The 12,573-nt window shown below is 41.5% G+C and overlaps 1 protein-coding gene across 1 annotated transcript in view; it reads right to left on the minus strand.

Moving 5' to 3' along the window:
- The window catches only part of PDE11A (phosphodiesterase 11A), a 262,481-nt gene that overhangs the window by 59,415 nt on the left and 190,493 nt on the right, over positions 1 to 12,573 (minus strand). Inside the window, exons 12-13 of the mRNA XM_043487864.1 lie at positions 10,387 to 10,477; positions 6,762 to 6,862 (exon numbers count right to left, since the gene is read on the minus strand). Coding sequence (XP_043343799.1) covers positions 6,762 to 6,862; positions 10,387 to 10,477 — 192 coding nt within the window. The remainder of the gene's footprint in view (positions 1 to 6,761; positions 6,863 to 10,386; positions 10,478 to 12,573) is intronic.

Here is a 12,573-nt window from a genome sequence, read left to right on the forward strand (position 1 = left end):
ATGAGTATATAAAATCTGAATTCTTGGATAATTCTCTATTTAAATAGTGATCTGAGGCAATGTGGCATGGAGAGATGAGCAAAGAAACCTTGATGACTTTGGGCAAATCATGTACTTTCTCTAAGCCCATGTATCCTTATCTAGAAGATGGGGATAACAATATTTACCTTGCAGGTTGATATGACAATTCAATATCAGAGAGTTAAAATTTTGAAACTTTATTATGTCAGGCAGTGGGTCAGGTGTGGGGGCTCCAAGAGTGAGCTACAGAGGAAGATGTCTGCATTCACAGAGCTCCCATTCTAAAGGTGATACAAGAAGATACTGTAATCCTAGGACAGTGCAGGGCAGGAGCCGCAGGCACCTGAGATGAGGGATACAGTATTCTGTGGTCACAGCCTCCTGGGGATGAATGCTACACTGCTCCTGCTACCCTAGAGGAACACCTTTCATGACTGTATTAAAGCTAAAGAAGGACCAACCTCTATTGTGTCCCAGTTTAGCTCAGCTACAGATGAGGAACCACTGCTTGCCGTCTTAGCGCCACGGGTGAGTCTCCTGGGCAACACTCACCTGGAGTCTCAGCCCATCCCAACCTGCTGGTGGCACCTACAGCTGAATCACACCTGCTTGATATCTACTGGGTTTGGAACTGGTGCCACTCCTGCGTTTGGTGCCCAAATGTTCTCAGGAGTGGCCTCAGTTTCCCCTCTGGTTCTCTTAAACTAACAGTTACAGAACTGCAGAGAGAACAGCAGAGTAGTTAAAGAAATTTTGGAATCCAAATACTTGGTTCCAATCTCAGCTTTACCACTCAACATGGTGAGCAATACACTGACTTTCTCCCAACCTCAGTTTCCTCGTATGTATGTGTATGATGGGGTCAATAATAGTACCTGCTCTGACAGAATCCCTGTAAGTGCTAAACAGAATAATGTGTATATCAAACTCCCAAGTGAGCACTCAGGGAATTTTAGGTACTGTTTCCACTAATTGTGGAATATGCAAGGTCATCTTTGTTAACTTACAGGCAGACAGTCAGTCCAGGACAACTGTGACATCTCGAAGTTTTAACGCTTGTAATTTTGGATTTCTCTCTGTCTGCCCCAACAAGTACTGTCTTTTATGGTCCAAATTTCATTAACCTTTCTGGTTGAATGATTGTTTTCTTTATAAGGTACTTAAAATTGTCAGTGTTATCAAATTTAAATTATTTAGATTACTTAAATTTTCATCATCTTTCATATAGATAATTTCCTTTGGCCACCACCAGGACTCTAGGAGATCAGTATGGGTGAAGGACCTGTCCCTATGTTGCTGACAAGGAAACTAAGGCAAAGAGAGATTAAGTAAGTGACTCTCTCAAAGCTACATGGCTGGTAACCAATGGGGGATATCTAATTCCTGCTTGAGATGCTGAAATTACTATTTAATTATGAAAGCTCTATTCACTGCAGGGACTCAGAATTAGGCATAGAAATCAATTTCAGAAAACCACTCAGTGGTAACTGGAAAATGTTTTCAGTGAGGTGGAAAATCAGACTGAAGAATTAACCCCCAGACTTAAGGTCGTGAAGCCTAGAAATTCACACTGAGGTTTTGTTTGATTTTTGTTTGTTTGTTTGTTTAAACTTGTGAATTCTGCTTTCACCCATCATTTGTAGTAATAGGATCTTGAGCATATCCAAAGCCATTAGAAATTGAATTTACATGGTTTTGTGGTTGCTTTTAAAATAATTCCATATTTCCAGGAATTTTACATTGTTCCCTATTGGCACATTGGCACATGGCAGGATATCCTGCCACTAGGAATGAGTCATAACCCTCAGCCCCTGCCCCCAAAGGCCTGGATCTTCTCCCTGCCCACCTTGACCCCTTCTAGAGTGACTTGCCCCTTCTTAGGGAAGGAAAGCAGTGAACTTCTTTTCTGGTTGGCCTCAACTGTATCAAGGCTTTAGAGTTAAGTAGCCAGGACAGAAGAACCAAGCAAAATCCAAACTTCTAGAAAGTGTACAAGGCCATCCCACAACTAGACGATGTGCATGCAAGCTCTTGTCTCTGGCTCTGCTTTGGGAGAGAGGAGGGAACTCATGCTGATTTTCATATTAAACCGGTTCATGTACACCTGGGAAGGTCAATATTTCCATGTGTAATGCATCCCCAACTTAAACGACAAGTACTTGATTCTTCCTTTAGAGAAAGAATACAGTTTGTGGAAAAGCCATGAAACCAGAGGAGGAGGTTCCAGCTTATCCACAAGTTACTTATGTGAGCCAAGCTACACTAATCAACCTACAAACTTAGTACCTGATCTACAAAATAGAGGCGATGAGTTGGATGACATCATTGCTAACAGTCCTTTCAATTCCACAACTCTCTCTCTGTGAAATAAAAGTATCTGAGAGATAGTTTGCAGTAACTGCTTTCCCCTTCATTAACCCGAGGAGTTGTCTTGCCTAAAAATATGCAATACTTTAATGCAACTTTAGACAGGCAAGTGAATCAGCCTCCTGAAGGTCTAGATTAGAGAATGAGCAGCTATTCAGAGCCTCAAAACACAAAAACACTCACAGAAAGAGAACAAGCCAGCTTCTTTGGAGTCAGCAAACATTAGCAGGGGCTGTAGCATTAAGATAAGAGCAGAGTAATGAGCAAACAAGTGCCACCAACTTCCCTGACTGCATCACTCAGCGATTCATCACGTCCCTAACAGGTCTTGATGAATGGACTCCTACTGCTGACATTTTTTCTCCCTTAGAAGTTACTTGGAAACTTGGTTTGGCAAATGCTTCTCCTTTGAGAAAAATAACGTAAAACCCTGCAAGTATCAGACATGGGAAATAAAAATATTAAAGATATACAGGTTTCCATAAGCAACCAATCCAGGAGTATCAATTCAGAAGAAAAAAAAAAAAAAGGAACATCATGATACTTAAGTCAAAACGAAGGCCACAAAACATGCAAAATAAATAGTCTATAAAGCAAATGAGGTTGTAGATGCCACCATTTATGAGACATACAAGATCTTTACAAGACATAAGACATTTACAAGACAGATAAAGTAGGTACTATCATCTCTATTTTACACATGAAGAAAACAGGATCAGAGAGGTAAGTAATTTGATGACACACAGCTATCTAGTGGCAGAGCTGGGCTTTTACTTTTAAAATTATTTTTAAAATTAATTAAAATGTATATTTATAAAAGTAACACATACACACAATTAACAAATGAAACAGCACTAGAAAGCGTATGATGAAATAAAGCAGTGTTTTTCATTTTCCTGCTTTACTGTCCTTTGGCTGTGTTTCTCAATGCTTTTGTGCGATTCCTAATTTGGCCATCATGCTTTTAATTTCCAAAAGCTCTTTCTTCTTCTACAGCTGCTCCTATTACTTTTTAAAGCATCTTGTTCTTATTTCCTGGAGACGATGTTTTAGCTCTCTAACGATACTGACGACAGTTTTGGGTTTTTGTTTTCTTCTTCCCCCTGTTTTCTCTTAATTCTGTTTATTTTGTTTTGGCCTCTGCTTTTCATATGGGTGCGCATGTGTGCTCAGTTGCTAAGTCATGTCCAGTTCTTTGTGACCCCATGAACTGTAGCCTGCCAGGCTCCTCTGTCCATGGAAGTTTCCAGGCAAGAATAGGCAAGAATACTGGAGTGGGTTGCCATTTTCTCCTTCCGGGGATCTTCCCAACCCAGGGATCGAACCCACATCTCTTACATCGGCAGGCCAATTCTTTACCACTGTGCCACCTAGGAAGCCCTGTTTCACATGGGAGGTTTTCATAAAATGTTCTGTGGTCCTTGGTGTCTGTGTGTAATAGAATGACATTAAAAGGCTAAGCAGGAGCTCTATATGTATGTCCCCCACACAGTGCATGGGACACATTTATACTTAAAAGCTATTCACTGTTTATCTGAAATTCAAATTTAACTTCTTGTACTTCCATTTGCTGAATCTGAGGAACCTGGATATGTGGCTTATGGATTCTGGTCGCTGGCTGACTGGGCTGTGGGCTTGAGTTTTCAATCCATTTTACTTCATCCCGTCTTCTGACTTCTGCATCCCATTCCCACCTTGAGCTTTGCTCAGTCCAGCACACTTTCTTTCATCACTCCAGAGGATAAACTTCTGGCCTTCTCCAGGGATAGAGGAGAGGGAGTTCTGGCTACTTTGGTGGAGGACTTCATGGGCTCTGAGTGTCCTGAAAACTGACTTTCTAGTTATTTCCTCATCTTCAGCTGTGAGCATCACATTCCTCTTTTCATGGTGCTTTTTGTCTCTGAGCCCCAGGTGAGGCTCTGCAGGGCCTACAGCGCACTCCTCAGGGTCGTCCTGCTTTCCACGCCACTCTGCCAGAACACCCGACCCTCATCAGTCGGCCTTCTTTCTCCACAAACACACTGACACCTCTTCTCAACTGTGGTGTGTTCTCTCCCTTTCTCCTTGTAGATTTGCTTTTGCTTTTAAATTTATCTGGTGCTGTTCAAGTGGTGTTTCAGAAGGGAGAAAACATAGACACTTGGGCTCAGTAAACCAGGTTTAACTAGAATGCCAGAATGAGACTTAAATCCAGATCAGTATCATCCCAAAGCCTCTACTCTTTCCTCTCTGCCGTCATAACCCATTCACCAGAGGCCAACAAGAAATACCCATGGCACAGATTGTCAGCTGTCTACTCCAATATCTCTCTTGCCTTTCTTTCTTAGAAATAGAACTCTTAGACTTTAACATGGCATGTAATTACCCAACACAAAGCCTTCCTATCCTAGCCTAGGGATGGCCAATGAAATGTAGGTGGAACCGTTATGTGAAGTTTCCAGAAAATGCTTTTAAGAAATAACTTGCATGACCTTTGGCTCCTTTCTGTTTTGTTCCTTTCTTCTTTCTGATAGCTGGAATGGGGACCTTGTGCCTAGAACATGGGCAGCTACCTTGGGCTAAGGTGGAAACCAGGTGTTGAATGTGGCCACACAGAAAGAAAAAGAAGCCTGGGTCCCTGAGGACAATGGAACTACTCTACCAACTGCAGGTTGCTTATCTCCAGACTTCTTTGACGTGACAAAGAAGTAAGCTACTGTGCTTTTGGGTTTCCTGTCCCTTATAACTGAAGCTGATTCTCACTGACGCCATGCCAAGCACCATAAGATCCGAACGGAGTGACATAGGCCTCCTAGGAAAGGGGGTAGGAAGTAGTTCAGCCAGATGGGGAAGTGGAGGAACAGTGATAGGGCTGGAGAACAAGGGGCACTGCATAAGCTGCTTTCAAAGGGTAACATGCAGTTAACTAATAAAAAAAGACTTATTTTTTCTGAAAAACAAAATACAAAGGGTAACAATAGACCAGTCTAGTTGAAGCACAAATCATATAGGAGAGAAGTGAGAGATAAGAATGCAAAATGGTTGGGGGCAGATTATGGCGGGAGAACCTTGAAACATGAACCAAGGTTAGAGGTTGCTTTGAAAGCAATGAGGCCACTGAAGCCTTTTGAGATGCGAGCTGGAGACTCATGTCTAGAATGTGAGGGAGGGTTAGAATGAAGAGTTTTGGGGTCTTCTCTATGCCTCTATAGAGGTAATGTAGAGTTCAGGCCAGGAGAGTGAGCAGAGAAAGAAGAACTGGAACTCATACATAGAAGCAAGGAGAAGAGAAAGCTATAAGAGATCCAGAAAAGGAGAGAGGAAGTCAGGCGCATGCTGGGGAAAAAAAGAAGGTAGACATTGACAATAAGAAGTCAGTAAACCTGCGGATGTCTCAAAGAAGCTAGAAAATATCAGGAATGGGTAAAAGACGTTGAATCTGGGGACAAGAAAGTCTCTGCTGACCTCTGAGAGTACAATGTTGGCAGATGTGAAGGTGGATGCTGGTCTGCAAGTGCACCTAGGTGCTAGGAAAATAAAAGTAGTCATCTGCTCCATTTATTTTAAAAGGTAGGCAGTAAAAGAAAAGTAAAGTGAAAGGCAATTAAAGGCCAGGGGGTCAGGTCAAAGAATTTCTTAAGGAAGAAAAGTTGTTTGGTCTTTAAGGTCAGAGAAAACTGTGCATATCAGTGAAGGAAGAGATGACCAGGCCACCAAAAGCAGTGGTTCCTGATGGAACAGGTTTCACAGGAAATGAGCAGGATGGAATCACCAGCTCAGGTGGAAGCCTGAGTTTTTGGGGAAAAGAAGGATGGCTTTTCTGAGAAAGAGAGCTAGAGGAGAGGTGAAGAATGAAGGCTTGGATTTCTTGTCATCCTTTCAGCAACACAAGTTTTTCATTAGCATCATCAATGCCATTAGAAATCTAAGCACTAGTAATAGTCTACAGTAGCAATCTTAGGGACTTCCCGGGTGGTCCAGTGGTTAAGACTCGACACTTCCACTGCAAGGGGCACAGGTTCCATCCATGGTTGGGGAACTGGCTTCCACCTAGTTTGTGGAGTGGCCAAAAATAAAATAGCAATCTTAGCCAGTCTTTAAACTAAAAATGTCCATCACTTAGTTTCAGCCAGTAGTCCCAAACAAGGCTCATAAAACAGAAGGAAAAATATATCTTGTGATTGTAGTCCTGGCTGTCTTGTTTCACAGACACCACACTAATGAGGTTCTTTTAGATGAGGGGGAAAAAAAAAACAATGACAAAAACTTCAGCTCATTTACACATTGATATCAGTGTTAGAATAACAGGCAACCCCCAGTTTGGACCTGAAAGTTAATTACAGGATGAAACTTTAGATACCCATTTGTCAAATAGATCAAATGCCAATACCTACTCAAAGTACAGCGTGAGGTCTGTTGCCAGTATTGACTGCTTCAAAAGCTGCATAAGGTCACTGTATTCCTTGGAGGACAAATTAGCAAAGATGTTGTGACCCTGGAACAAGAAAGTAAAAAGTCACAGAAGACAGCATTACATCTGAGCTTGGCAACTACATGTTTTTTCTACTTTTTTCAAAAACAGTCTAGAAACATGATAAAATAATTCTTTAAAAAGCTTAATGACAATCTGTGCAAATACAAATAGACTCCCTGGCAAACAGACCAAAGCCAGAAGTGCAATCATAATCACTGGTGAGGAGGACCACCAAGGGACACTTTATTACATCCAGTTTCGAAGAGAAAACTGGAAAGTGTTTGAACTCCGCTTACTAAGCCTATGACTGTGCCAACAACTCCATTTAACTGCCCATTTCCTGTGAGATCACTGAGCAGAGAAATCGACAAAACTTCTGGGAAACTTTCTGACCCCTGAATACAGACTAGTCTCCCTAGTAAAGACTTAAGCGGGCATTTTGGAAGTAGTTCCTATTGCAACAAATGACTCAAGGAAGAGAAGAAACATTAGACCAGTGGTACACAGGTGGCTCAAGTGGTAAAGAATCCACCTGCCATTGCAGGAGCCGCAGGAGACGTGGGTTCAATCCCTGGGTTGGGAAGATGCCCTGGAGGAGGAAATGGCAACCCATTCCAGTATTCTTGCCTGGGAAATCCCATGGACAGAGAAGCTTGGAGGGCTACAGTCCATAGGGCTGCAAAGAGTCGGACACGACTGAGCATGCAAGCACGCAAATGGGGGTGATTTTGACAATGGGCACTTCTGGCAGTGCCTAGAGACACTTTGATTGTCACGCTGATGGATGGTGCTTCTGGTATCTAGTGGGCAGAGGCCAGGGATGCTGCAATGTGCCCAACAGCCCCCACAACAAAGACTTACTTGGCCCAAAAGTGACAATACTGATGAAGGTGAGAAATGCTGTGTTAGGCTAGATGAAGATACATCTGGATAAAGTGTGTGACATAATTATAGTACAGTAATTGCTGAGTAGCTAGAAAGTATAAGATATTGCTCTTGGCACAGGAGGACTCTAAAAGAGTGACTTTTGCATAGAACAACCTACAAATACACCTGTATCTCCATTCCTTTGAAAAGCACACTTTTTTCCCATCCAGCTTTGTTTTAGCTACACTAGACAGTGTCATAGTGTTTTTAGTCAAGTGAAAAAGTCTTTCTGTAAAGTGACGGACACTTCACTTAATTTGCTTTGAAAGTCAGGACTTTTCATTTATCAGGTTTTCTTAGCATGAGATACCAACTCACCAACAGGTGGTCTGGGAACTGGACCAATTTTAAACTGAGTATCAAGAACCAGAAGATGGTGCAAAAGAAAGGCAGTGAAGTGATTGCCTGAGAGCTTTTTCCAGTGAGAGGTAAATTAATTCTTCTGGGGAACCAGAATATCAATTAGTAAATTACTATGTACCAGGCACCAGATGATCGCCTGCCCCCTTGAGTTTATCTCATTAGGTGAACCATCACTCCTTAAAGACTAGAGTATATTGGTTCCACCTGGGGCAAGGTCCAATATTAATAATAATTTTCAAACAAACTCTTCTGGACCCTTAATTCAGCCATTAGGAAGAAGAGAAATAACTGAAGGAGTGCCGCACCATAATTCTGCCTAGGTGTCTTTGCCTGAGCCTTGCCCCTGGATGAGTCACAGGCTGGTGTACTGGGGCCTGGGAAAAAATGGTTGGGAGCTCTGGAAAAGTAGTCACCTAGGTCCAGTCACACATCTAACATTTCTCAGGGAAAGAAACAGAGCTATTAGGAGCAAATTATAGTAAACTCTACTGTGAAGACCAGGAGGAAGCCGGTCTGAATCTGACAATGTTGATTATTTTGTGAGAGTGAGTTTTGCTACCTTTAAAGGATATACAGTAACTAACACAGTTTATAGCTGACAGAGTGACAAAGCTAGCCAGGTCAGATTTAGTAATGATAAGTTAATTTGTAATCAGTGTATGTTTATATACAAACTGGCCTTCTATGGTGCCTCAAGGGTTTGGTCTCTAAAATAGATTAGTCTCCCTGAAATACTACTTCTATTTCTTGTTTAGGGAGGAGTGGTATTGATGGGGGAAAAAAAATGTGGAGGAAGAAAGATCTAGATCAACTGTCTTTAAGTCATCTAACCTCCCTATGCCTCTGCATCATTTGGAAAGTGGGGTAGTAATGACATCTGCATTTCTGCCTTTCTGATGGGCAGTACGGGGATGGGGAGAAGGGGGAGGCAGCGCTTCGTTCCATTACTGCTATTCTGCGTTGCTCATGGAGAACCCCGGCACAAAGGGCAGCTGATGAATTTTGCTTGTATGAAGACAAATTCTGAGTTAGTGGGGCTCTGTTGCACAAGCAAATGACCTTCTGAGAAAACGTGACCTCCTGTTTATAATCAGTTATTACAAAGGTGTGAATGTCTGGCCTCAGGGGTGTAAGCCCATCATATTACCAGCACAGAAAAGATAGTCTGATCCCAAGTTCCTCTCATTCCTATTCCCCTCTGCACGCAGCTAAAACCTGGCTTTCATAGAAGAATTCCAGAGCCACGGGTGCTGGGACACTGGTTTCTGTCAGAGTTACTGAGAGCCTAACCCTGATGTTTCATTCTCAACTGAAAATCCATCTCCCCCGACGGGTCTGCCTCCCGCAGCTGCAGGCAGGTTCCGGAGTGCTGACTCTCCTTTATGGGGTCGAAGAAGGCTTTCGTGATATTGCAAAAGACACGCTTTCTCAAGATAGGCTGGAGGAAAAAAACCTCCATATTTAATGATGCTATTCCAGGGAAGCAGGGCCTTAATGATGATAATAATAATAATTAATGGCACAGCTAGAGAACTGACAAATAATGGGGAACAGATGATCCCTTCCTGGCCTCAAAAAAAAAAAAAAAAAAGTCTGTACGCCTGCAGAAAATTAAACAGATCCTTTCTTGGCAATTTCAAACTCAGATGCCTCAGTTAGAGTCAGTTAGCGGTTTTACTTTTTCTCTGTGGAGAGCTAAAAGTATAAAAGACCAACCACTTCCAGCACCCGCAATGCATACGAAGCAAAAGAAGGCCCCCAGCTTGGGTCTCAAGTTTAGTTGCAGTTCTCAGGTCCAAATTGTCCCACCAGCAATTTTAAGTTCTTGTATCTTTTTTTATAGGTTTCTCAATTATGTAAATAAAGTGTAACTCTCTCACCCTGTTTCTGATTACATCATCTTTTCAAATGGGTTTCACAAAATGGAGATGTTGGGCCACTCACTTCTGGGGTCTGTTACTGCACTTCTGTACCCTGAAGAAATGTAAAGCCATGTTCTGGTGATAAGCAGTGGGCAGTCTGCTCTAAATGAATCTGAAAAGCCCCCTAACCAATAATGAAAACCCAAATGAATTAGTTCAGGAAGAATCTGAACAAGGTCCTTGGTCAGGCATCTGAAAGAATTTTTTAAAAGCCACCAAAAAGAAATCCAGTAGTTCTGATTCTCTGTATTTCTCCTTGCAAAGAAAGAGAAGCAGGAAGCATCATTTCACTGGTTTTCTTTCAAGGAGAGAAGCAGAATGTTGGGTTTTTACCTCACTCTGAAGGATCATCACTGCATGGTTGAAATGGTGATGCTCTAAGGTGGCAGAGGTTCCGTAGAGTTGGGCCAGGGCAGAGCCGCTCCTGAAAGAGGACAGACGCGTGAGTGACCAAGGTCCTTCTGCATCAGTGACCTCCCCCACACCAGCTCTTAGGATCACATTGCTGCTCCTGTTTTTACAAAGGACCATGAGCAGATACATTCTCAGGTAACCACTTGTGGGGTTCACAAATCCATAAAGTAAACCTTTTGGTAACCTGCTGTGTGTTAGGCTAGACATAGTGGGTGATACCACCATGAAAAAGACATAGTCCACGCTGCCAAGAAATGTACAAACTAGTAGGGAGATGAGATGTGGTCCTAAGGGACAATAATGGACAGAGCACACAATATAAATGCCATAGGAAGTGTTTCAGTTCAGTCAAAGAGCTCTCGGTGTTCTGAGGACAAGAGACATGATTCCTGGCTCTGGGGATCAGGGTAGGCTTCATGAGCTAAACCTTATAAAGTTTCTGAGTATCCAGGACAAATGTCATATACTATGTGTATTTGCTATTCCATGGGAAAGACCTTATGAATACTATGTAAAACCCATTTAATCTACTTTACATGTAAGGTTGACAAGCTTCAACTATGGTTTTCCAACCTATGGTCACACTATGATATCTCAGTGTCCAACTCCAGAAAGTTCCCTGGACTTGGAGTCAGAGCTCACCTCTCAGTAACAGCTTTGGGTCATTACTTGGTTGTTTGAGAATCAGTTTCTTTGTCTCTAAAATTATGATAATACTCTCTATCTTACCTGCTATTTATGAGACTACAATAAAATATTTCTAAGTGCCCTTCATAGTGCCAAGCATGTAAGTAGGTTGTAGTCTATACTAGTTAAAACACATAGACATTTCCATTTAAAATAAATAAAATGTTAATTGATACTTGAAAGGATTTTTTGAATTATCTGTAAGTTTTAATCAGGTGGTATTATTTCTTTCAATCTTGCCCTAACCTATATCATTTAATAAGCGACAATTTGTTAGGCTAATCTTAGCAGTATGTGATTAATAGTTAATGTTAGTTACTATTTTTCTAACATACGGTTCATTTTTATGAAAATGTGTCTTTCAAAATGCACACTGTATTGTGCCAACACACTTTGTTGTATTTGTCATGGCTTTTGAAAATCTAGGCTGGAAATCTAGGATGAAAATCCAAATGCCTGGATGTATTTAAAATGCCTGGATGGAGTAGCTGCTTAAAAAATATTAGCCACTTGGCTAATAAGGTTGTGGTGATACGTCTAGAGATTATAGTTCAAACTGAAGGTTGATAGTAATGTGTATTAACATATTTTAAAATAATATTATTAATAATAATAGCTCTATGAGTAAGTACCTATCATGTACTAGGCAATATGTTAACACCACAACATATTACTTCATCTAGTACTGACAACAACCATGAAATAGTTATTATTTTCTCATTTTACAGATAAGAAAACCAAGGCTCAGAGAAGGTATGTTACTTTTCCAAGGTCACAGAGCTAGTAAGTACCAGTTCTAGATTGGCAACCAAATTCTGAAGTTTTTCTGATTACATAATGAGAAAGAGAATTTTAACTTCCACATTTCTTATATCCGAGTCTACATTTTTGCCAAGCTGGTTGTCATCAAACCTTCTTTGAAAGAAGTTTTCAAATTTGATTCAGAATTCTCCTGATATAGCTGCTAACTTCAGACTCAGATTCCTGAGATTGGTTTCTATCAACCAGCCACATGCCCCAGTTATTGGTGTGAATCCTGAGAGAGTCCTTGGTGTAAAGTGGGGCCAAGATGCAAAATATCATCTCCTTCTTTATCACGTTGGCTTAGCAGACCTCACAAGTTAAATCAGCTAGATGATCACAAATCACTAAATATTTTTTTTTCAGGATGAGTAGGATGTTTGTGTCCTTTAACCAGGGAACAACTGGTGCCTCCTCTGCTGCCCTCTGCTCTCCCCAGATCCATGAGGCTTCTGAACTGTTATGTTTCATCAGGAGGACTCTCAGAGTGCCTGTGCAAATGCATCTGAAGGTCCACGGTTTAAGAGTCTTCATCCTTACAAAGGAACATCCTCTTTGTTCCTTTTAGTAATTCCATCTTACATGTTCCACACACTCACACAATACTGAGCTAATTAC

The sequence above is a fragment of the Cervus canadensis genome, chromosome 15 (assembly GCF_019320065.1).
Source record: "Cervus canadensis isolate Bull #8, Minnesota chromosome 15, ASM1932006v1, whole genome shotgun sequence".
NCBI classification, from domain to species: Eukaryota; Metazoa; Chordata; class Mammalia; order Artiodactyla; family Cervidae; genus Cervus; species Cervus canadensis.